The sequence below is a fragment of the Felis catus genome, chromosome B4, assembly GCF_018350175.1.
Source record: "Felis catus isolate Fca126 chromosome B4, F.catus_Fca126_mat1.0, whole genome shotgun sequence".
Taxonomy (NCBI): Eukaryota; Metazoa; Chordata; class Mammalia; order Carnivora; family Felidae; genus Felis; species Felis catus.
The window spans coordinates 90,639,404-90,665,979 of NC_058374.1; the positions used below are offsets into that span (position 1 = coordinate 90,639,404).

The 26,576-nt window shown below is 41.1% G+C and overlaps 1 protein-coding gene across 4 annotated transcripts in view; it reads left to right on the plus strand.

The window, feature by feature from the left end:
- The window catches only part of MSRB3 (methionine sulfoxide reductase B3), a 173,323-nt gene extending 147,553 nt beyond the window's left edge, over positions 1 to 25,770 (plus strand). For all 4 annotated transcript variants that reach the window (XM_023257198.2, XM_023257199.2, XM_023257200.2 and 1 more), the window contains 2 exons: positions 14,324 to 14,421; positions 22,549 to 25,770. In XM_023257198.2, coding sequence (XP_023112966.2) covers positions 14,324 to 14,421; positions 22,549 to 22,716 — 266 coding nt within the window. In that variant the 3' untranslated portion in view covers positions 22,717 to 25,770. The remainder of the gene's footprint in view (positions 1 to 14,323; positions 14,422 to 22,548) is intronic.
- The last annotated feature ends 806 nt before the right edge of the window (positions 25,771 to 26,576 follow it).

Below are 26,576 nucleotides of genomic sequence, written 5' to 3' on the forward strand. Positions count from 1 at the left end.
AAACTTTAAATAAAAAGCTGCAACACCTATTTTTGATGGAGGGTATGGAGAAAAAGGTATTTAACTATATTTGTTTTGGAAAGCCATCTAGAAATATTTACTAAACATAAAAATGCATTTATCTTTTAACATAGCAATCCTGTTCCTAAGAATCTATCCCATAGGAAGAAAAACTCTACCAGAGATAGGAGCATGTATGCAAGGTTGCTATAGCAGTATGTTTCACAGAGGAAAATAATTGGACACAAAGTCATTCCTGTCATTTGGGGGATGGTTGCACAGTGGAATATTATGCAGCTACTAGAACATTTACATTTATGTGTGTGTGGATACCTATGATTTTGTGAGGCTAATAGAACATGGAAAAAATGTGGTAGAACCCTTATTAAGTTGTTACCATAAGCTTTCCTGAAGGATGCGGAAAGGAGCAAAGAAAATAGGGAGAAACAGTTGCACTTAAAGTACGTATGATATATTCCCATTTATGCATTTATATATGGTTAATAAAATGTGTGTGTGACATTTTTCAAAAGCAATGGGAACTAAGCAGCGAGGCATTGAAAGACTAATAGCATTAAGATATCTTGTAAGCCAGACACTCAGGGCAATACCTGGAACTGAACATAAAGTTCAGAGCAAGTGAGAGGTAAAAATTATTTGTATGGAAGATACATTACAAACATGCACAGAAAGAAAAACCGTTAAAGAGCAAACAGCTATTACGTTGGTTCTTGATTTACACCTTAAGTCCAAGTACATGCTTTTTAAAAGTCTTTTGTATAGCACTAGATTTTGGCAGAATTCCCCTTAAGGGATTTTTCTGAAGGGAGTTTTCTAATATGGGAAATATAATTTAATTTTCACCTCGCTTTTAAGACCATGATTTTAATAATACATGATTGAGACTTTAAAAAATTTTTGTTATACTGAAAGGAGGCCAAGTATCTCAATAAAAGGAGACTATTTGCTGCTGCAACAGTGCCAGGGTGCTTTATGTTTATGGATGCTGACCATGCCTTCCTCAGTCTTATGCTATTCAAACTAGAAAAGACCAAAGAAATTGCATAGGTGTCCATGACATATTATCAAGAGATAGTAACCCATTGAGTGCTATACTCTGGTCTGTAGTAATGAAAGAACAACAAATGCTTGAGAGGTGATCTTTGTCAAAAATGTCTGCAATACAGACGTTGATGTAGTGTGATACCATTTTCATAGCTTCTGTTAATATTTTCTTCAGCCTCAATTTGGTTCACTTTTTCAGCTAACATTTATTTAGTGCCTACTCAGTGCTAAGTAGCTAAATCTTGTACCTGCACCTCGCTTCATTTACCAGTAGTCGAGGGGTGCCTGGGTGGCTCAGCAGGTTGAGCATCGGACTTTGGTTCAGGTCATGATCTCACGGTTCGTGGGTTCGAACCCCACATCCTGTTCTGTGCTGACAGCTCAGAGCCTGGAGCCTGCTTCAGATTCTGTGTCTCCCTCTCTCTTTCTGCCCCTCCCCGGCTCATGCTCCCTCGCTTGCTCTCTCTCTCTCAAAAATAAGTAAATGTTAAAAATTTTTTTTTTAAACAACAAGTGGTTTAGAGGAGCAAGACTTGAGTATTATTGCACAACTGACAGAATAATATGTCAACCTATAGGCCATGGAATATACTATGGATGTGCTTAGACCTTTATGGAATTTTTCTCATTTGTTTTTTGTTATGGTTGTCCAGGGCCAAATTAAAATATCTATGCAGTACGATATACCACTTTAACCAATTTCATCCATCTGAAGTTCAACTTTCTTCACGTGATCACATCTAATTTTTAATGCATTAAGCTTGCCTGTGTTCAGAAGCAAAGCCATTGAGACTTTCAAATTACAAAGACCACTTGTACCCATGGGTCTTGCTTGGTACAGGACCTTGGCTATATAGAATAGTTTAGTTTCACCTCTCTGAGGGGCTCAAAGAGCTGTTGCTATAAGGGGTATTAAGTGGGTTAGAATGTAGGTAGGAATTTTCGGTAGAGAGAAAACTGTCAGCCAGGTGCCAAAATCATCATTAAATATTAGTAAGTGACCTAGAGATTCTACAAGTAATTCTGTAACAAAGACTTTTGTGACTGTGTCTTTTAAGACAAAACCAAGGATTAGTTTTAAATCCCAGATTTCCAGAGTAACTAGGCATCCTTCTGGGAGCTTCAAATGCATCAGGAACAAAAGAATTCTCTGCCCCCTTGAAGCTTTCATTCTGGTTGGGAGAATACAGACAATAAACAACAACAGGAAATGTAAACAGTAAGTTATAGTGTATTAGAATGTGATTAAATGTATGAAAAAGAAGAGCAGAATAATGAGGATTTCCCTAAAGGACTTTAAAAAGAACATATAGTTATCAGAGTATGCCTTGGTTTGATGTAGTTTGCTTCGTGCCTTTTTGATGTAATTTATTTAAAAATTTTAACATGCTAGAGAATATACAGTGTTTAATTTCTTAAACTTTGCCATGTGTCTGCTACAAGGGCAAAACATCTTTTGTTGTATAAACAATTATTTTGTTCTAAAATATATGTGTTTAAAAGCTTTCCTTAGTAATCTGTTCTGTTTCAAAATATTTTTTTCAGGATGGGTTGTCAGAAATTTAAATTGTAGTAGGTGAACTAAGTTTTGATGCATCATAAAAAGGTGATGTAGACCAGTGAAGGATCATACATTTATGAAAACCAGGAAGTATTTTATTCAGACTGTAGTACTTAGAAGTATATAATAGAATAACAATCTAAAGTCTATTCCAAAATTTAGAGAGGTTTCAGTTAGAGAAAAATATCAGGAGGAAAATTAGATAAGTAAAAGAATTTCAAGACAAGTCTCTCAGAGGAGTTAATCTAACATTTTTTTTATCAGGCACATGTATGTAAGAAAGAAATTATTTGAAAATCTTGATAGGTACTCAACTAAAGAATATAAGTAATAGTTTTACAGTCCCAAATGATGCTATGTAGTGAATAGACCTAATTCAGGACTACAGTTGAATGGAACATTATTTCACTTTTAGTCTGGCTTGCATGTCGCTGAGAATAGAATCTGTTATTTCTTTGAATTTCCCCGTCCTATATCCCTCCTGGCATTCTTAAGGTCAGTGAAGCACAGTAAATAATCTTCACTCAGCGAGCAACCCAAATCACCATCTTCCTGTTCGATGTAGCCAATAAATTCTGAGCAAACTCAACTCTCTGTGAAGCTTCCTAATGGATGCCTCACTGGACTGAAGAGCTTTTGGAAGCAAAATAAAATAATCATCTAAAGTTGAATGTTTTTAGATCAAGGTTACTAGGTCAACACTAAATTTAAAACCAGTTTGAGAGACATTTTTTAATGGCACTTAGAAATTATAGCCAAAGGCCAGGTCGTTACATGTGATGTTGCTCAGATCCTTTGATGCTAAAAGTCTACAACTGCCTTATGTGTAAGATACACTTTTTAAAACATTAACTATGATTTAAAGTAGCAAGAGACAGTGTTCAGGCCAGGGAAAATAAAGTCCCCTTCCTCAGCTTTTTGGTTGAAATGGTTTGAGTTCAGTAATTTTATTGAACCTGAAAAAAAATTATTAATGGCTGCCTCCTCAAAGGGAAACAGAGAAGCTTGCCCCTGTCAATTCCTGCTTAGGAGTTTCTGAGACATTTTGAGATTGCAAGAAAACCGCGGATGAAATCCGTACCAATTAGAGATCTTGTGTGTTTGGAACTATTTCAAAATGCTGTGCGGGGCTCAAAGGAATTAGTCAAGCCTGCTGCAGTACAGCTACATTATTAATCTCCAGAGACAATAGATACCAGATGTTCACACTGCCCAAAGGACACCTCAGTGTTCTTGACAGTCTTTGGTCATCTTGTCCTTCAAGAGATTCAAATGCCCAACATGATTATGATTGATAAGACTATGTGGTTTCTACAGAAGAAGTTACTGATAATCAGTTTGAAGAAAGACACTATTTTTGGTAGGAAAATAAACAAGATGTTAAATTTGATATTTGTAAAAAATTGCCTGAAGCCAAATAGTAGAAATTCTTTGCCTTTTTAAAAAAATTTATTTGATTGGCCTAGAGATAGGTGTATCTATAAACTAAGTGATGATCTTTTAATAAAGTCCAGTTTTGTTGTTAAGTAATGAAATATGATACATTCTTTACTAATTCATTGAGCAAACATTTTTATGAGTGAAGTGTTGAAGATATAGTAGCAAACAAATAAGTAAACAAAAAATAGCAATCATGGTCTCACGGAGCTTGGGGAAAGAAGCAGGCATTAATCAAAAGTTACCCATATTTATTTATTTATTTATTTATTTATTTATTTATTACCCATATTTATTTAAATAAGTAATTACAAACCGTGATACATGCTTTGAAGAGAAAATATTGGGTGCTGTGAACATGTTTGGCAGGAGAACTTGACCTAGCGTTAAAGTTCTGGATTCCTGTGTTTAATCACATTTGTTGAGCACCTACTGTGTGCCCAAAGGCAAAACAGATTATCATAGCCATTTAAAAGAGTACACTCATCACTCTCAGTTTGGCAGATTGAAAGATATTAGGAACAGCAGCAACAAACCACTTAAAAATAAACTAAAGATAAAAAAGATCCCGGAGGTGGAATTTTATTTTAGTCTTTCTTCAAATATGGCTTCTGTTCAATATCCTAAAGAGCATTTGAGTCATGCTTAAGATTTTTAGCATATTACTCATTTTATTGTGAAAATCCCATTAGAAAATACTGTGAAATTTTAAACACCTTAGAAAACACAGAAAGGTGGGAATCGAGCCCCAGTATCCAAGTGTGTTAACGTATATATCATTATGCTCTCCTGCTAGTCGTTCACCTCCCATACCTTCCTTCCCTGCCAGGCTCTGTAAAGAGCAGCTTTGTTTAGGTGCCCCACTTCACATAAGATTTTCAGCCCAACAGAGTTGGGCTTCTGTCAGTGCGTTGAAATGGCTCTGCCTAAAGTCCACCAGACTTCCTAATTGTTGAATTCAGCAGTCTCCTCCCTGATCTTATTTGACTTGTCCTTTCGGTAGATTATGTCATTGGCGACTGTCCTCCAACTTGAAACGGTTTTCCCTTATCTGACTCTGTCCTGGTTGCCTTGTCCTCCTATTTCTTGAAATGCTGTCTTTCATTTTCCTTCACTGACTCTTATTCCTCAGTTCACCTTTCAAATACCTGTCTGGCTCTCCCTTGCTGCCTCCTGCATATCCTCATCCATAACCTTACTGTCTTCTGTGCTCTGATGACTTTCACATCTGTATCTTTAGCCAGGGTCTCACTTCTGAGCCCGCATCTCCCTCAGCCGCCTAGATAGTTCCACACTAAACTGATTTTCTTATTTTCCCTGGAACATGTATGACTAGCATGATCCAGCTAGTCATACAAGCAGGAAACCTAGTAGTAATTCGACCCTACTCTTCTCCTTCACTCCCCAGCAGGTACCACCCAAATCAGTGAATTGTGGTCTCTTAATCTCTCTATAATTTCTCACCTGCTCTCCAGTCCCATTGCAAATGCTTTCATTTAGAGCTTCATCGCTTCTGTTCCCACACAGTCTTGCATTTGATGTACCTGTTTTCGCCTTCTTACCCCCACCCTCAGTCTGCTTCCAGAACCATCTTCCTAAAGTATCAGTCTGCTTATGTTACGAGACTGTTTCAGGTGACCCAGTCATCATGCCATTTAACATGTTCCTGACATTCAAAATGCCACTGCCACTTAGAACTACATAACAGGGTTACTTGACAAGATGAAAAAGCAAGGCAATCAATAACCAAAATAAAATGAATGCTTGAAAATGCATTTGAGCATTTTGTATCTTCATGAATTTTTAGAGTCTGTAGATCTATGCAATTTTTTATATTCTAAACTTCCTGTTTTTCAAGAGAAGTGTTTTAAGTATTATTCTTATTTGAGGTACTGCTTAATAAAGCTGAATGAAGCATGGGAGAATGTTTGCCAAAACCGATGGTTTTCTTTTTGTCCTAATTGCTGTTGAACCATTTTCTTGACTAGAATAGTTTGCCTCTTGAGACTCACTGCTTGTTTGCAGTAATAAAATCATGTCATCAGCACATAGGGGGATACTTGTCTTTATATTTGCAGTGGCAAGAGGGCGGAAATAGAATACATCCTCACACCATAAGGAATGACCAAGTATAGAGTTGAATGGTGTTCTATAAAGTTTTTCCACCGAACCAGCTCCAGGACGAGACAGTCCTGGCCTGCTGCAGTTCTAACTCAGAGGGCATTGCAGACATCATCCTCTCATGCAATGAGTCCAGAATCACTTTGTAGCCATCGTCAAGTCTGAGCCAGTTAAAGCTGCTAAACCTTACATTGATTTTGGGTTTTATCAGTAAGGCAAAAAATAATATAATGGTGGTTAGTAGAAAAATTATGATGCCTGAAATCTGTTGCTTCTCCCCATAAAATATTAGATCAAGAGACCAAAATCTGCAGTTTATTAAAAAGAAATCTCGGCTTCTTGTCCAAGATGATAGACTGAGCATACATGTTCGTTACCCTCTCTCCCAGGAGAACCCTATAAAGTGAGCCTAAGGAAAAGACGAAGAAAGAGGAGGAGGAGGCATAAAAGAAGAAGAACCCCACTGCAAAGAGAATCGGAGTAGGGGTGGGGTGTTGAGCAGACAAAAAATTTTAACCAATTTTTTCCAAGAAAAAAATGGCTGGCAATGCATTATGGGGCATGACTGATTAAAGAAAGCAGCAGCCCAAAATACGTACAGGACTTACGGCCCAGGTGCCCAGCAGAATTACGGAGAGGCTCAGAGTCAAGAACAAATTGTCAAGAGCAAAATGGGGGGCTGACAACAAGTTGTTTACCTGAAAGTCTAAAGAACAGCTGGACCAGTTTTACAGCTTTCTCACTTTCATAGTTGCAATGGCAGATCATCAATTACCCACGGGGGGGGGGGGGGGGGGGGGGGGGGAGGGGGGAAACAAACAAACCTGGAAGACTGCTCTCTAAAGATATTAAACAGCCTGTCTGGGAGAGTTGGGACTGCTCGTGAGGTGTTGTGCTCCAGAGTGAGCCATTCCCCAGACAGGTATTCAGGGAACTCTGGGACATACCCTTGTCCCTCAGCAAGAGACAACAGTGTCCCCAGAGCTCCCCATCAGCTTTTCTGTTCAGGGCTAAGAGCTAGTCAGGAAACAAACCTGTACTGTACCTGATAGCAGAGGAAGCGTATGTCCGCTGCATGGGACAACTGACCCAGACCTCCATTCTTAAATAGAAACGGTCGAACGAAGAAAACCAACAGCAAGAAAGACAAAAACCAAGAAAAAGAGAACAAATGCCCCCAGAGGAAGCAGAGATATTTTAGAGCATAATAGAAACACCAAAATTACAACAATTCTCTGATTCATATTCTCAGAGGTATTTGAAATCTTTCACTTATAAAATAAGAAGATGATGTTGTTTAAAAAAAAAAAAAAAAAGACCAAAAAACCAAAACTAGGGACCAGGAATAATGTGAAAAAAATATGTGGCCAAAAGATACCTGTGATGCAGTGTCATTCATGTGGCTTTTTAAAAATTTAAAACATTGTAGATTGCTTATGAATATAGACATATGTAGAAAATGAATCAAAGGAAGTGTGGGAATGGTACGTAAACAATTATCTCTGGGGCACCAGGAAGTGTGAGGGTAGAGGAGAAGGCTGGAGGCAGATCTGGCTGTAACTGTAACATTTTATTTTGTTAGAAAAAGAGAAAAAGCTGAAGCAAATACAGAAAAAAAATTATCTGTTAAATTTGGGTAGTTAATATCTGTTAAACATGGATGCCTATATATCCTAAATATTTTTGCATATGGTTGCATGGTTGAAATATTTCTAATTAAAATTTGAAAATTAAAATATTGAATTATAGAGCATATTTGTACAATTGTGTAGGAAAGTCATGGTCCAAACGAAAAAAAAAAAGAAAACGTGACATGCCTTTTAATAGTGATGCAGTATAAAAGGAGGGAAATCTGTCTGACTTTAGGCAGCCTGGGGTTATGCCAGTTGGATCGTTGGAGAAGGGGATTTAATCCCAGCACTCTTTAGTTGTGCAGTAAGCACCACGTATATAGCCATAATAATACTAACACTGTTTACTAGTTTTCAACTCTCAGAAGCAATCTATAGAAAAGCATAGAAGACTTCACTATGGCTGAGCATTGGAATGGGGAGAAAAAGGTAGAAGGAGTGTCAGGGGGCTAAGGCCATCTTAGAGAGTGAAGAGTCAAACGATACTAAGCTATAGGATAGTCACGCATTCATTTGTTCATCTGTCAGATAGTTTTGGAACACCTTTTATGTCACGGGCACCGTTTTAGGTGATTGGCAATACATGGGTGGACAAAACTGACAAATTCTCTGCTCTTATTGAACTTACATTCTAGTTCAAGAGGAAGACATTAAGCAAAGTTTTAAAAGAATTAAAAATAATACAACTATCAAAAATTGCAAGGGGGAAGGGAGGGGAGATTGGTGGAAGTATGAATACTCTATCTTCATCATTGACAAGAGGGAATCAATTTATAATGTCAAAATAGCCCTGTCCAATGGTGGGAATTTCTGTATCTGTGGAAATGAGGTTGGAAATGTTCTACATCTATACCTGTGTTGTCCAGTATAGTAGCCATGTTAACGACATGTAACTGTTGAACACTTGAAATATGGCTAGCATGACTGAAGAACTGAAACTTTATTTAATCTTAATTGATTTAAATTTAAGTTGCAACATGTGGCTGGTAGCTTCTGTATTGGACAGCACGGATTGAAAATGAAGGCATTAAGGTAGCAGTACAAGCTTATTTTTTAGAATTAAACCTAACGCCTGTTAAACATGGTTGTTTGCAGGGGTGGGGTGAATTGAAAGGGAATATTTCACTACGAGTCACCTTGCACTATTTGATATTCTACTACATACATATATTTGGTTGACTACTACTTAAACTTTTGGGTCTTTGAGGGGGAATAGAGAACCAACATTTAAAGATGAGATAGACGTTAACGTTTGACGTGTCAATTGAAGTGAATAGCTGGGCAACAATCAGAACTCTAAACTTCAAACGATTCTCATTAGCAGGGCGTCTTCGTAGAGAGTTGTATCATTTGGCTTGAGGTAGCTAATTAGGGAAATCGTGGTCAGTGAGGTTAACAGATTCTGGCTTCAGAGATACTAAAAGCTACAAATTCTGAAATATGGTCCTAGAATTATAGAGCTTTGGGAATCGGTACATACAGAAAAAATACAGATCTGTAAGTGTCCGCTGTGTCTCACCAAAACCATGCTCAAATATTTATCATTTTTTTTTAAAGAGGCATTTTTTAAAATTTTTTTAACGTTTATTTATTTTTAAGACAGAGAGAGACAGAGCATGAAAGGGGGAGGGGCAGGCTCCAGGCTCTGAGCTGTCAGCACAGAGCCTGACGCGGGGCTCGAACTCACGGACCGCGAGATCATGACCTGAGCCGAAGTCGGCTGCTTAAGCGACTGAGCCACCCAGGCGCCCCTCAGATATTTATCATTATTAAAACATCATCTAAGCCCAGCTGAGATTTATTGTGTCCAAGCTGATTTTGCACCTGAAGATAATAAAATATTTGGAATTACATTTCAGTGTAATGAATTCTTGGTCATGGGTAGTTTCTGTTGTGTTCTGTTGCTGGGTCATGCAGCTAACTTACTGAGGTTTCTCATTTTTATTTGAGGGTTGGGGGAAGATACGGGGAACACGGCAGCTGTATAGCAATCCTTGTTAAATTAAGAGTAGAGGTAGGAGGACCCCATTTTCTAGACGTGGTACAGATGGGGTTGGCTTCAACTTGTTTATAGTGTGTTGCTGGTTTTGACAACTCGTTTCAAAGATTTTTGAAAGGGAGGAGGAAAAGGTTGGCATGGAGCGATGAGAAAGCTTTTCTCAGGAGGCAGTTAGAACAAAACACTTACAACTCGTCAGTAGAACACCACTGTGGAAAGCTATGTCACTATTCAGGGATGGGTTCAAGTAGACTCTGAGCAGCTTCGGTGAGCCACATTCTGAGTCCGAAGGAAAACTTCTTTTTACTGCAGTCTTAAAAAAAAAAAAAATCCATTCTAATGTAGATGGTAGCAGGCCCCAAGGATCTTCCATTAAACTGAATCCCTTGCTCTTCTATTTGAGATGTAAATGAACATATCCTGGATTTGCTTCCTATTATGCCAGTACTGTGAAGTTATGTCTGCAGATTAATGTGGCCTGCTGGCTGGGTCACACTGAAGCAGGACTGCCTACAGACCGCCTTGGCTGATTTAGTTGTGGTACTTGTATCTGTATGCTGTCTGGAGGCGAGAAGTCTTTGAGGGGAGAATCTATTTATTGAATAGAGGACGTTCCTGGTGATAACAGGCTAATATCTAAAAAGTACAGTGTATACTTTTAGAAATAAAACGATAATACACCCAAATCCAACCTCATCAAATAGAAACAAAGGGATGTATTGGGGGTGGGCGAACCAACTGTTTATACAGGTTTTCAAATGACTGTTCTTGTAAAAAGTGCATGGAATGCATCCAAAACAAATAATGTTTTGTTAGATGAGAAGACCAAAAGGGAAATCCTAGAGAAAGGAGAATGGATGATCTTTCTTTAATGTCAAAACTGACATAAACACACCCCCCTCCCCCTTTTGCTCAAGATAATTTTCTCAACAAGACCCAGATTGCTTCAGTCTTGCCTATCACCCTTTGAAGCACTTTCCTTATTATTAGGAGTGGGGGCAGGGTTTCCTTTGAGGATTTTTGCAGCAGTGAAGAGTTCCTCCTTTAAATACTTTCACATGATGAGGGAATTCCGCTTTCAAAGTGCTGTCATCTCTGTGGCTTCTCTGCCATGAGACAATTTATTCTTGGGTAAAGGTCCTTCTTAGTTTGATTGTCAATAAGGACTTACTTTCCTGATGGATTCTCCTTCCGTAGAGCTCCGTTTTTTCTGGGAGACCTAGCGAAAGAATTCAGTGTTCTCCTGTGTTGACCTTAATGAACTTGGCCATGATTCTCTTTTGAAATGTGTTCCGCCACACTGGGTTATTTATAGTCTTCAACATAGTTGCCCTTGTCAGTCTCCACTAATGAAGATTTGAATGACGTATCAAACGTTCCATCTTGAAAACTGCATGTCTTCTACACCGCGAAGAGACACTGAATTTTGGGGAGTTTTGAAAAAAAATTTTTTTTGTTTGGTTTTTTTTAACGTCTCTTCTGATGTTTAAACAATGCCATGAGAAATAATTAGTACACTATTCAGGTGTCAACAATTTTCCCAGAAACACTGAAATCTTTTGAGAGCCTCTACTCTGTGTCACTATACCTCATCCTTGTCTAATCTTGAATACGGTTTTCTGGAAAATTCTATAAATATTTAATTCATGGAGACAAAATGTATAGCTGTGTGGTTTAATAGCTCATTCATTCAAAAGCAGTTCCTTTCCCTCTCCGAAATTTTAATAGGCAATGATTCACAGTTGTTAGGAAAGAATTAGAATTAAGAAACCCCAAATAGGATCGACAGCTTTCTCAATATTATTACATAAAGTGAGCTTCTAAGTATTTGCAGTTGTTTTAGATAAATGAATGAAAAGTTACCCATGTCCCAAACTAGGTTACACATTTATGTCATTATTCTTGGACTTTCTCTTGGAACAGTTTGGTTGTTAGTGACAGAATCGGTGTTGTGTAGGGTGCATTCATTATCCACTTCAACCTAGAAGCTCCTGAGTGGCACAACGTAACTACCATCCAGTCTTAAAACCTGCAGCCTCCTTCCTGTTGGAGTATTGAAGTGAATGATGTCTTGGCCTTTTGTGGATGAAGAAAGTGGAACATGAGAAGAGAACCCTGGACCAGAGTCAGAATACACAGATTCTAGCTTTGGCCCCTGCCACTGTCGGCAAGTCCCGTGTCCTTCTGCTCCCTCTCCCGCCTCTCCCCACAAAAACTTCTGTTTAAGCCAGTGGCCCAGATGATCTTCATGGATTTACCATCCTAAATAAATAATAAGCTCCCTCTACCTGTAAAGAGAGGCTTAATTATGATGTTTGAGCCAAGTTGTTTACTCCACTGAAAAAACAGCATTCTTATTTCTTAATCTAGCCTGTAAAAAAGGAATGTGATTATATTTTCTCTCTCCTGTGGGACTCTGTAATGTACCATAAATACTCACCCCATTTTCTTATTTGTACAGACTCTGCCTTCTAAGTGTTCACCACCTAGTCAGAGAGGAAAGCATGAAAACAAATACGGCAAAAATCCAGTATGATCAGTAGAAGAAGATAAGTGTATATAAGATGAAGAGGCGGGGCACCTGGATAGCTCAGTCAGTTAAGCGTCCAACTTCAGCTCAGGTCATGATCTCACAGTTTGTGAGTTCGAGCCCCACATCGGACTCTCTGCTGTCAGCACAGAGCCCGCTTCAGATCCTCTGTCTCCCCCTCTCTCTGCCCCTGCCCCGCTGGTGTGCTCGCTCGCTCTCTCTCTCTCTCTCTCTCAAAATTGAATAAACATTTTAAAAACTGAAGAGGTAACTTGGGAAGGGGAAGTGTATATATTTTATGTACATTTCTCCAGACCTATTTTGAATCCTAGAAATAGGAAAATGCATGTGTGTTGGGGGTAGCTTTATGGTAAATTTGTGACGACGACAACATTGCTAACTCTTTATCTGTTTCCCACTGAATCAAGTATGTCCCTCCACGATATTAGTTGCCATAAAACTGCGGTCGAATGAGTGGTATGTAGCCTGGGATGTTAAAAAACATAGAATGTTCTCTTCTTTCTTTTCACAGCTAAGTTATTTCCCAGTGTCTTCAAATACCGCCTTTAAACCTCTCGTTGCTAGCTATTGGCACCTCTGCCATTGAACAAGAAGAAGACTTAAAGGTGTCCAGTAGTCATTATAAACCAAAACCCATAGCCTAGAGTAAGTTGAGATTCTCTTTAGAATTTAGAGAGCAGGAAGAAAAAGTTGTCCTGAGAATACTGATGTGTCTTGGCATAATGGCTTTCTGAGGAGTGCTATCATATCTGGAAAGCTGAGGTTTTTCTGGTGATTTGCAGCAATCTTGAACTCAGATCACGGAATTGGAAAGTGTTGGTGCTGTTAAACCCAGCACCAACTGTGAAAGCTGTACTGTTGCATGGTGGGGGATGGGGAGCTTGCGGGGAGCTTCTTATAAAAACTTGGCCTGAGCTAATTTGTTTTGTTTGAAACTGGAAATCATATTGTTGAAGTCTGCATTCTGTTTTCGTTCAGTTGGTGTATTAACACAAAGCACCGTGTTTTTAAAGGGCCTCCTCCTTTCTGCAGGAATAAATTTGGCTTCTGAAAGAGAAAGAAAAAAATGTACCAGCAGTTCAGCAACATCGCACCTCTTCCATCACTTTGGGCTTCAGCTCAGTAACTCCAGACAAATTTTCTGGAAATATGTAAAAACAGGCCTATAGGTACTGAACATAAAAATCCTGACTGTACACTCATAAACATTCGTACAATCTTAAGGCCCTTATCACTGAGTTTCTTAAAGCAGTGTGCGTATTTTAAAAGTCATGAGAATAAATGAAAATTGGAACGAGATGCTATTTGAGAGCAGATGCACCCTAGAGATGCCTGAAGAACACTGCTCTCTGACTTTTTTCTAGGAAGTGAGCAAGCCTCTTGCCCATAAAATAGGTAGAAGCTGTGATTTCCAGATACCTCTGTCCCAAGAAATTAGATAAAGATGGAAACTGTGGAATACCATTTTGTAAATATTTTAACCATACAAACTAAGTGCTAAAAAAGCATGCTTCCTAAAAAGGCATGGAATAGTCCAAAAGTTAACAGCCAGAACAGTTGGATTGTGTTTTGGAAAATGTCACACCGTAAGACCCATCATGAGTGCCCAGTGACTCTGAAGAAGAGAGACAAGACAAAGTGGCAAGAGACAGCTTTATAAATTCAGGAATGCTCTGAAAAACTACTGGATGGGCTAAGAATGCTTCCTGAAACATAAAATCCCAATGCAACTGTAATCTGAATGTGAGGAAAAGGTTATTCTTAAAAAATAGTTGCACTCTTATGAAATACGTTATCCTTCAGCTTTTGACTTTTTTTTTTTCAGGTTGAAAAAGTTCAGCATGATTCATATACTAAAGATTGTCTTTTTTTGCACAGTAATTCTTTAAAACTGTGTATTCTAACCCAAGGCTGTGTATCTCTCCTCTCTGTTTTGCTCTCGTGCTGCTCTGCCCCAGGTTGGCCTTCCTTCCACGATGTGATCAGTTCTGACGCAATCACGTTCACGGATGACTTTTCCTACGGGATGCACAGGGTGGAAACAAGCTGCTCTCAGGTCAGTTAACCCCACCTGAAAAGCCAGTATGCTGTCCACTCTGCACTGAAAACACTTTGAGGACCCCTGGTTGTGCTAAATATAGCAACTGAGGCCAAGTGACCGATCACAACACCGACAGAGGAGCGCAAGGAAGTCTCTACAACGTCTTGATGACATCTCGGTCTTCAGGTGTTTAGCAAGTCCAGTTAAATGCCAGTCATTGGCTTCAACACTATTGAAAAAAACCCCAAAACATTGGTAGGGAAAATCGTCTTCAGTTGACTCAGTACACTGGGAAATGGGCTATTCTTAGGGCATATGAAGATTTCACTATGTGGCTTTATATAATCTGATGTTAGGTAATAGCCCTCTCTCTGCAGTTCTGTGCACCCGTTCAGTTGTAATGCCTCTAATGGTAATGATCCAAACGTGGTCAGTAAAGACCCCAGAAACAGCTTTCCCTGTGTGGGTGAGAGGTGGGAGGTTGGGGAATGGCAGTGGGAAGAGGAAGTTCCGTGGTAGGCTGTAAGAAGCCAGAGTGAGGATACGTGATAAGGTCATGCCTTCTCTACTTCTCTTAGTAGATAGACCTCTCTTCGTTTCCCAAGGGTGTTCTAATTAGTTCCTATCACTCTTCTCTACTCAGATTAGGACTGGCTCTAAGGGAGAAAGTGAGCATGTGTTGAGGAGGCAAAAATAGTTAATCTCTCACAATCAAGGGACTTGAACTCATAGAGTATTTTGCATTTAAACCCAGAGACATAGCCAGGACCGTCTGTACACAGAATAGGAGCAACTGACCATTCCACTCTAGAGTAGAAAGTACTGTTCTAGTCTGCTTTAAATAAGTGAAATGTAAAGTCTGAGTATTGTGGCATTGAAATTCATTGGTACTACCTAGTATTTTCTTGGGGGATGTCAGTTGTGCATGTCAGAGGTAAAGGGGGCACCATCAGGCAGCTGAAATAGCAAAGCGATTGCCACGTGGGCCTCCCTCGACATTCTTCTACCTGCCCTTTAACCCCCTTCATCAAGCACAAGGGTTTTAGGGAGTAGGTGGCATATTTACTACCAAGCAGGGAGGGGGACTGGTTAGAAGCTAACCATCTGATGAATTTGTACTTTCTTTTTTTAAAAAAATAAAGCTGGCAAGTTTGCTGTCTTCTAACTACGAAGACCACTCTCTCCCTTGAAAAACAGACTTCATATTTTATCTAAGTCATATTTTCAGCTCACTTCACTCTTATTTCTAAGATACAAGTCTCTGAGGGCGATAGTGGAACTTTCTGATCCTGGGTCTCACCCCCAGAGATTCTAGTTTAGCTGGCTTGTGTGAGGCCTGCCTGTCGGCGTTTTTAAAAGCTGCCCTGGTTAATGCTCACAATAACCTTGTGAAGTAGATACTCTTATTCTTTCTTACCTTTGAAGTTGAGAAAACTGAGGCACAAAGAGGGCAGTTATGCTGGTGTAACTCTACGTAGATTTAAGTGGCAGAACTGAGACTCAGATTTGGGCATCTAGCTCCAGGGCTCTATGGTGCTTAGACAGGCAGGCAGGGAGGTAGGTATACAGATAGATAGGCCAGACAGAAAGAGTCACATTAAAAAAAAAAAAATTCCATGATCTCCAGCAGTTAGTTTAATTCAACTCAGTTTTGAATTCAATTGAATTTTAATTGATGTGTTTATAACGGCCACAAAAACTAATGATGATTATTTCTCCAGGATTCCGAGATATTCGACAAAAAAGGAACTGGATAGGATGGTATATAGTAATGTATAACTTAGGTATATGTAGCACTTAATAAACCTCTTGTAGGACTCACACTTGTTGTTGTTGTTGTTGTTGTTGTTTTAAGCTACCTTAAAGGCTGTTATGGGACTGCTACTCTCCTTTTTCCTCAGAACCCACTTTCAAACATTGAGTCCTATGAAAACCAAGTAAAAAAAGGCACAGAAGAAGGGAGGCATAAGATAATAACTTTCCTTATGCCCTATTCTCTAATGTCTCTGTGACTAATTCTTAAAATTCACAGTTAGAAAAACTTCCTCCTTTCTCTGTGCCAACCACAGAGATAATATTAGTACTGGTCAGGAAAAAAACATTATGAATCTGTTCTACAGTGACCAAAGACAGATGAAACCTACAAACCGCCCAAATCAGGCAACATTAATAAAAAATATTAAGCCCCTCCAGGCCCAGCTCCCAGCCCTTCGGTCAAGGGCGTCGGTGACTGTCGCTGTACCTTTGGGTCCTTTCCTAGCGGGCGAGGAACTGACACTGAGCTAGCTATTCCTTTCGGCTTCTTTACCCACTGCTTTTACTTCTCATATTTGGAAAATGTTTGATTCTTTCTTAAAGTCTTAAATTTAAAGGGAAGAGGGAGGGAAATTTGTTCTATGAAGGCATGTGTAAAACCACATGCTTTGGGAAGTAAGTTTCATGGAGAAAATAATCGGCTTCCAGCACTAAAGAATGATATGTTTGCCAGATTCTTCTCCATGTGGGCAGAGAGGGAGATGTCTGCCTCACGAGTGCAGTAATAGCTCACTGAATTCAAGTGTGCTGCGTGTCTTTCTTTCTTTTAATGTGTGTTGCATTCACACGTTTATTTTCTTTTTGTTCTACCTTTCTATTTAGTATTTTTCTTTTCCATTTTCTCATTCATCCTTTTTATCTTGGCTTGGAAAAAAGTAACTGATTTAATCGTTTCCATACCAGAGTAACCACTTGTATTTTATTTCCTAGTTTCTCATTCTTACCACTAGTTTTCATTATCAGTTTATCTTTTCTTAAACTTTCTGTTCTTTCGGCTTACATAGCCTTTCCCCCTACTCACACTCTTCCCATCATTGTTGGGGGAGTGGTGTAGGAAACCTATCTGATTTGCTTCTCCTCTTTCTAAAATTCTTGTTACATTTTGAGTTCACGTGGCTGGTCCTTACTCTGAACTGAATTCACTGATGTGGTTTGTAAGAAGACTGTCGTACTGCCATGTTATACAAATGGACTGAGATTCCATGGGCAAAACCAGAATGCTTAACCTGCTTGCTGGGCAATATGGCTTTTTCTTTTTTTTTTTTTTTTTGGTTTATTGGCCCCTAATTCTAACCTTAGTACTTAGGATTCTTCTTCTTTCTTTTGTTTTTTAAAATTGTGATATGGATCTTGCTATGCAGTGAATCAGGCCTTACATATATGGGTAGGAATTGTAAACATGCTGGGAGCCATAACTTTTTATACCACGCTATAGTTTTTCCGTGTGTCCCGTGACTTCTTTGGTAATAATATCTTAGTAAGATTTTACTGGGAAAGTTAAGATTGATTCAGTACTGTCATCACTTTTCAGAGAAACCTTGCAGTCAGGTCCTTCTAAAAGAATTGCTCCGTAAGAAACCTAGTACACTGCCTGATCTTTAAGTTAACAGAGCAGAAAACAAGCAAGGGTGCTAGAGATTCTTCAGTGCCTTCTGTTAGGATTCCTGCTTGCCTGGTTACATTCTGATTTTTGTTGCAACCATATTTGTTTTCTTTTACTATTCTACCTACTGAATTGTATTCTAGTTGTCTCTTTCGAAGAGGGTCTTTATCTTAAATCTGCACATTTTAGTCGGCATGTGTCTCTTCTTCCTTGCTGTGGCAATTTTCAGAAAATTTTCAGTTTTAAAGAATTCTTAAAAATGTTACTGAATTTACATTTTTCAGCTAGTGATAAAATATGTTGTGTCTATCCCAGTTTCACTGACTACTATGAATAATTGTTTGACAGTTTCTCCCTAATCCTCCACCCCCAGCCTGTTAAGCAGTGCTTTGTCAGGAGTTTAAATTCAGTGCAAAGAGGTAAGAGTTGCATGGTTTAAGCTGTAGTGCAGAGGAGTAAGTCCCTCCTGGTGACACTTGGGGAATTCTCCCTTCTTTAGACCCAAATTCTACATGTGCAGCAAATGGGAGACCAGTAAATCACCGAAATTTTTGTAATCATCTTTAAGGAAGCCTTCAGATTCCTGGAGTTTACCTACGTTGGAGTCCATTTATGACTGCTGCTGTTACTGCTGGAATCTATGGTAGAGTCCCTTAAGTTTGTTTTCGATCATCCTTAATTTGTTCTAAGGCAGCCAAAGCAACAGAAAGGTAAATATCCACCAATACAGAGTATTTTTCGAAAGTTAAACAGTTTTTGGTAAAACCCCAAGCCTTATTAATCTTTTGCAGATGACAACTCATATATTGCTGATGATTAAAGATACCCATGTGTTACAATAGGGTTTCAGACTCACAGCCCATCTCTCTTTTTCTTGATCTTTCAGTAAAATCATAATGCTAAACTGGTGACTTCACAATCATTTCCTTGGCAAAAGATTAATATCACAAGCACAGAGGAAAAGAGCCCTACTTACACACAAGTGTCTTCAATAACGGTGGGAGAAAACAGGATACTACTGGCAAAGTAAATTGCTTTTCTTCTTAAACTCTTTTCTCCTTCTCATCCTGCCCCATGTGCCCAAGTGTAAAAGCCCTGCTTTGAAACTGCTTCATCTTGTAGATCAAACACTTAAGAGAAAATGACAATAATAAAGCCCAAAACATCCTAGGAATAGCTAGGAGAAAACCCTCTAGGACAGTTGGAAATACATCAGTGCGCAAATATGTAACTGTGTTGAATGCACTATTTGTGTTTCTTATGCACACGATTGGGAGTTGCGATCAGATTTTAAGGAATTATGTTAAATTTGATGTTCCCTGTGTGTGTGTGTGTGTGTGTGTGTGTGTGTGTGTGTGGTGGGGTCCCCTTTGCCTCAGTTGTCCCCAGGTTCTTTAGTTGCCAGCTTTTCTGAGTGGGAGGCTTAGGTGATAAAGGACTCCTTTGGGAATTTGAAAGTTTTCTTTTGAACAGTTATCTCCTGTGTTTTTCAGAACGCGAGCTAGAATATTCAGTTGTAGTTTGTATTTTACCTATAAAATAAATGCATAACCACTTTAAAACAACTTTCAAAATGCACACTAAAGATTTTACCCTGAAATAAATCATTAACAGCAGGTCTCACAGATTTCTTCATTGGGCAGCCAGTTTGTTTCAGTTACAACCAGGTGTGCTGAGATCCCAACACATTGCCAGTTGGCTGGGGCTGGGGAGGCAGAGCTCGAAGGCGGCTAAAGAAACAATGCATCACTGACAACTTCCATTCATCATCCCAGCCTTCGGCCAGGGGTAGAAGCTGGAAAGAATGGGCTCCATGTGCGCTCCCCTCAGGGAGGAACCTTCGGGCCTCAGGCACTTTTAAAAGAAACCGGCTCATACCCTTCTATGGGAGACTGGGTGTACCTGGGAGAAAGCAGAAATGGCGCTGTGTGGTTAGGCTTCCTGCAGACAAATGGCGCTGCAGCCTTGCAGGCATCGGGGCGGGCAGGTACGTCGTGGCGCAGGTATAAACGACCACCTGGCCATGTTTGCAAATGCCGCTCCTCCCTCAGTTTTCTGAGCCCGGTGTGAATCTTCCAGAACACCCTGTGGCAAGCATGATGAAGCTATCACTGTGGTGTTTAGGGGACTCCCCCCTTTTCTGAGGATTTCCCTACCCCCTCTCCAACCCACAGAGTTGTCCGCAAACCATTTTTGTTGCCTTTTTCTTTTCTGACTGTAAGTTCTCTTCCTCACCCCCCTCCCTCTTCATGTTGGATTAAAGACATCTAGAATCTGTGTTTCTCTTTCTGTGTAACCAAAACACCGGTTCCAGATTTAGCAAAGGAAACTGCAGACCAATGGCCAACTCATTTCAGTAGATTCAATTACTCTAATTTGGAGTTTTTCAAGACGATTTGGGAAGTGAAGACCATAGAAACACTCCTGCATAGCTTCAAGTCTATCCTTACGGTGCTTTATTTTTAGAGTAAGGTAAACAGAACCATTTTCTAAATATGCCCAAGAGAGGATTAATAAAGGTAATATCATTTATTTTGCCAGAGAGCTGTATTCTCTCATTAAGAAACAAGACCAGAAAACCTATTGGAGGCTTTTATGTGAAAAGTCCGCCTCTCAGATGCCAAGTGATCAAAGTGCCCGAGCTGCGTGTGAGATCAATAATTGTGCACACATACTGATCACCGAGAGCACCAGTTCCTACTCTTGGCCTGCACACTGACTGTCTTGGCAGGCAGAAATAGGTGTTTTCCTGCGTCCATTGGGTAAGCATATGGATTTTTACTGGTGCATCTTAGCTGCCGGTGCCTGAAAGTTTGGCCTCAATTGTTTATAGAAAGGAAAAGCAATCTGAGCTGTCAGCCTTGATATTACCTAAACCTGCCTAGAATGTGGTAAAATAGTGCAAGATTTGTTTTTTAGGCCTGTTTCATATTTTCCAGGCAATAGATCAAATCAGTTCAGGGTTCATTTTTAGTTCTTTAATAAGCTGACACAGTATGTTGGCAGTAAAATAAGAATGCACTTTTAACATGGAAGTGCCATATAGTCAAAGTTGCTATTTGTGCTATTTATTAATAACTAGAGAACCCCTGAGATTTGAGTGTAGCACTGTGAGTAGAGAAACTGAGATTCTAGTTCTTTCCATTGTAACGAGCACCGTCCTTCACTTCTCTCTCGTCATCTCCATTTGGTCCATCAGCCCAACTCCCGTGTCAGTTCCTACTTTCTCTCCCTATAATTGATAAGTATTGTGCACACCAAACAAGCACAGTGAGAGGAATTAATAGATCACCTTATAGGCCTTTTCTCTCCCGTTCTTCCCTAAATCTTGACTCTGCCATCTGCTTGAAATGCTCCTCGAGACACCCACTGCTTCACTTCCTTTGGCTTCTTATTCCAGAGTATTCCAGACTACCCCAGGAAAGCAGCCCAACCTCGTCGTGCCTGCAACATCAGGCCCCAACCGTGAACACTTCATATCACTGCCTCTTTTTTTCCCCTCTCCTTAGCATTTATTTCCACCTACCACACTTGACAGTTGGCTTATTTCTTGGCCTATTACCTGTCTCTCCCGCTAGAAAAAGTAAGCTCCGTGAGGCCAGGGACTGTTGCCCATATCTCCAGTGTCCGAGACAGCACCTGGCGGGTAGTAGGTGCTCCATAAATATTTGTTAAATGAATGAGTGGAATTCATCTGCCCCGGGTTTTAGTTTCCTAGTTCCATGATGGATGATGTGTTTTCATAGCCTGTTTGAATATGATGCACTGACGTCTCCATATCCCTCACTCCTGTCCCTGCTGAGAAAGGGTGTGGGATAGGTAAGTATGACATAACACTGTTGTCACCTGGAGCCGTACCCAGCATCGGGGTGGTTAGCGCAGGGCTCTATTCCCCGAGCCAGCCTTCCTGGAGAAGCTACCTCTGGGCTGGATTTCTGTTAAACACTGTGATAGCCAGTCGTCCCTCCTTCTCCTTCCATCTGGATTCTGGGCCTCTTCTCCTTCCCAGGTTTTTTGGATAGTCTGTAGCATGGATTTGAGCTTACTCCTTCTCCACGTAAGAGGGTTCATGTGGGTAAAGAAGCCAGCGGCACTCCACCTACTGGAAGCCAGAATAAAACGATTGTGTGGGCTAGCGACATTTCTATTTGCCATACTTGCAGTCCTGGTGACCATGACATAAATCTGTTGAGCCTTGCCATTGCTTTGCTGGGTTCCAAGAACATCCAGTGCTTGTCTGATGTTAAGTTTTACTGCCCATGAAAGCAAACATCACCTCCGTCATGGCCAGTTAAACAGTATCTTTTACAGTGGACTTCTGCATATCTGAAACCCACCCATCCAAAGCCAAAAGTAATGCCAGTTGGGGGGGGGGGGATTTTCTTCTGCCATGTTTCTTACAAGGGGAGATCAAGGGTCAACTCAATTCATAAAATTACTGCAGTCCTTTTTCAGCTGGCTGAGAGACTTCATAGATCAAAAAATACAGTGGCTCCGAAATGATTTCTGATATGCACAGTTCTGGTGTTTTTTATTCTCAGCATGTGGTGCAAAGCCTGCCAGAAACCATCTTTGCAGCTATTGACAGGCGGATTAGAAATCATCCATGATGGTTTCCATCGTTTCTCTACAGGCTGGTCATCCATTTAAACTGCTGAACGTGAGCTCCTCTCAAAGCCCGCTTTGTGCGCGCTCTCCCTTAATGTTTTGCTCTTCTCTTTCAGTGTGGTGCTCACCTTGGGCACATTTTTGATGACGGACCTCGTCCAACCGGCAAAAGATACTGCATAAATTCGGCTTCCTTGTCGTTCACGCCTGCAGATAGCGGCCGCGGCGCCGAGGGAGGCCGTGGGGCGGGCAGCCCAGCCCAGGCAGACAACGCGGAGCTGTAGGGGAGTGGGGAGCGATGGAAACAAGTGTACTTAATGCACAGCTTGTTAAAAAAAAAAAATACTCAGAATTGTCTTAGATATATTTTTTCAAAAAATAGAAGGGCAGTTTTGTGCTATCGATATTTTTCTTCTTTTGCTTAAACAGAGGCCCTGGCCATCAATGTATTTTGCTATTGACTAGATCCAGAACTGTTTATAACTTCAGCGAACGGACATAGCTGTGGGAAACGTCTTCACAAGCCACTTGAGTACCATTTGGCATTATTTTCTTTGAGCACATAGCTTCTTTTGAGATTCCCTCCCCCCACCCTTGCTTACGAGGTGGAAGGCGCTTGGCCTTCTAACGGTGAAGATCGAGATCCCCTGTGCAGCAGAGAGGGCGCAGCAGCGGGGGGCCGGGCACCCAGACCTCTAGACGCATGGCCCTGCGGCATTTGTGCAGGCCCACCTGAGATAAGGGCGGACTGGTGCCTTGTGAGACTTCTCAGCTCTGTGGAAAGTTTGAGCTAAGGTCGTTTATTCTCACTAAAGGGGTGTGAAGGTCTAAAGTCTTTCCTTATGTTAAATTGTTGCCAGATCCGAGGGGGTGCGCCGAGTGTTGTGGCAGAGAGTAAACATTACCTCACGGTTAGGCCTTTATTTTATTTTATTTTCCATTGAAAACATTGGAATGTAAGACAACTGTAAAATGCTGAGCCCCATTTTGTCCAAAGTCCACAAAGAGGAACACCTGCCATTGCCTTTTAGAAGTCCGTGCCTCCGCACCTAATGCCAGCTGCAGCTGGAAAGGCATTTTGGTGAATTCCACTGTGTGAAAGAAAATACTGGGGACAATACACTTCATCAGGGCAGCGGAAGGAAGGGAGCAGGGAGGACCAAGGAGGAAGTCCTGGGTGTTAAAATACCCAGAGCTGAGCAGAAAAGCTGATGAGATACTGCAAGTAACAGAGCCCAAAGCGGGGGGACCTTGCACATAGAGGTTCACATGACCTCTGGAAGGAGGCTAGGGGTTAAAACGGGAAGAACCAGGAGCTCAAGTCCCACCCTTGACACTTCTCTGCCGTGTGACACGGGACCAGCCGTTTAGCCTCTCCATGCCTACTCTTCATGTGCAAACTGGGACTTAACAATATTTATAAGATAACCGACACTCTCAGGGCAAAGTCACTATATTGCTGTACAGTTAAGATCAGTGTCGTAAAATTAAACTGATCTGGTTCTAATTGCCTCAAAGGCTGAAGCCCAAGCATTTGAAATGGAAAGAAGTGGAGAGAAGGTTGACTTAGCTGATTGGTATGGAAACAGTTGGGCCAAGAGCCAGAAAGTTTTCTTTGTAGCAATATGGCTGGTTTCACTCCGAGAAGCGCCGCTCAGTTGCTGTGTAGCATTTAGCCTGGTGGAGTGGGGGGCGCTGTGCACAATTAGGTTTCCACAGGTATGAACGGTGGTGCTTTCAGATGACATTGCCGTAGCCAGGTGTGAAGGTACAGCTTTTGACTGGTGTATATTGTGTTTGTGGCCTTGACCGCGAATCCTGAAATGCAGTCCCGAAAAAAATTTCCTTCTGTAAATCTTTGAAGGCTGATGAAAACTGACATCTTTCCTTGTAAGCACCAAGACAAAAATAAGAAAGAGGGACGCTTGACAGTTTTACAATGAGAAACGACGAGGAGTTAAAATGGGAAGTGACAAATCAAAATGGCAGGGGGGTCACGTCCGTGTTCTTCCATGTGTCTGCACCACGTCCTGGGGAGGCCCTGATACTCTGGTGACTGTGTCGTCACGTGGGCCACAGCTCCACGTAGCCTACGCTCTTCCAGATAAGTCACGCTCTTCCTTTCCCGGCTCCTGGCTGATTCGCCTCGGGCCCTGGGATTTTTCTGGAAATGAGGTGTAAGACTCAAGACCACTGAAGCCTCAGCTCCCGGACCATCCTGGCAGCCTGCCCTGAGCTCACAGAGGGAGCCCCATCCTTTCCCAGAGACTGGAGGATCCCATGGGGGGTCGGCTAAAGACGGGGGGCCTCCTGAGACTTCCCTGCCCCAGGGCACACCCACCCCTTTGGGTCACCCAGCCCCTCTCCCATCACTCCAGCTGTGCGTGGTAGCCTGCCCCAGGGTCTGCTGGACACGAGCCACCATATCTGGGTAGACAAGGAAGATGAGGAGCCTCTTCCCTTCCCCCCAGAGATTCTGAATTCTCATTGTCCTTTCATTTTTATTATGGGGCCTAACATTGCCCCCTCAACAACTCCTTCTTTTCTAACCCTTTGTCTTTGTTTCAAGGAAGGCCGGTTTTTCTTCTACCACATTTTCCGGCATCAACTTGAAGAAAAATGCAGCATCCACTGGAAAAGAAAAAAAAAAAAAAAAAAAGGCGGGGTATATGCATGTGGTTTAATTCCAGATTGCTTTTGAGTTTAAGTGGTATAAAATTTCAGTGTATTTCTGTCTTATGTTAAAGAAATATATTACTAAAACGTCGGTGAGCAGTAATGTCAGCTGTCGAGCACTAGATTTATTTTTGCAGGATATGGAGTGCAATGAACTGAGTCAATATGGCAAGGTGTATGTGATCGGTGAGAGTTGTGCCATTTAACATAGGAAATGCACGGGACTTTCCCCCTCTGCACTCCAGCTCTTGCTCTACCATTAGGAGACGTGGGCTTCTGCTGGTGTGTAAAAAGTACATCCGTCCAGTCGTGCAGAATGGATCTGAAGAAAGCAGCAGCCTATCTTGTATTAGAGAACATTTCTACACGTTTAAACTTTTCACTTCTTAGATGCATTTAAATACCTACTGCAAATGCCATAGCAACTCAAAAGCCTCTCCATGTTCATTGAATTGAGATGCCCTGCTTCAAACGCGGACTATTATGAAAGGGATTCTCGCTTGTTCCGAAGGTCAGGTATTTTTGTCTTAGACAGCTTTGTAATGATTTTTCTCCAAACGGTTCAAAACTTTTGAAAAACGTTATGAAATTTTCATTAAAAAACCCTTTTCCTATGTTTATTGTATACAGAAATTATGCAATAAAATTTCTTTATAAAAATGTTTTCTTCTCTGACTCCTGAAGTCTCCTCTTACTGTAGCCTGGACACATGGACCATCCATTGGCGTTTGCCAGACCGCTCTGTCGACCTCCTACCGGCTGATACGTCTTAGTTTGTAGAGAGGGCCTTTTATCTGATGTGGCCTCTGCTCGCAGGGGCTCTCATCACAGGGTCGAGTGCCACTGTCCATACCCCAGGCCCCAGGAAAGGCCTGCAGGGGTCGGAAAGATTGGAGGAAAGGGATATGTTTGCAGAATTACCCAACCTTCACCTCAGCCATCTTTAGCAGCCTGCGTGCTTAAGATACGGACTTTGGGGAGTTCCATCATGGTAATTCCGTGGATAAAAATGTAGGAATGATGCCATGCTGATGCCTTGGCTTCTGTTAAATACTTTGCCGGGAAACTGACACCGTTGTCAAGGATGGGTCTCTGGGGTAGCCCATTAGGAGTTCCCCGCTGCTCACAGATGAAATCACCTTTCAAAGTCATCTGTACAGAAGCGTTTCGGTATAGTCGTATTTGTGGTGGAAATCTTTAAATTTGTTTGGTTTGTTTGGTTGATCTGTTGATTCTGCAGAGGTGGTGAGGTGGTGAAGACCTTGGTTTTCAGCCAATTCCCGGGACCCTAAAATTCACCGGCAGTTTCGTGGAGCGGACCTGAGAACCGTGCTTCTCGAAAAGTGCTTCCCAGACTGCAGCGCTGGCATGACCCGGGAGCTTGCTACGCAGACAGATATTCAGGCCTTCCTTCCCCCCAGACTCACCACAACAGCAGTTCTGGAACGGAGCCTCCGCAGTTTGTGTC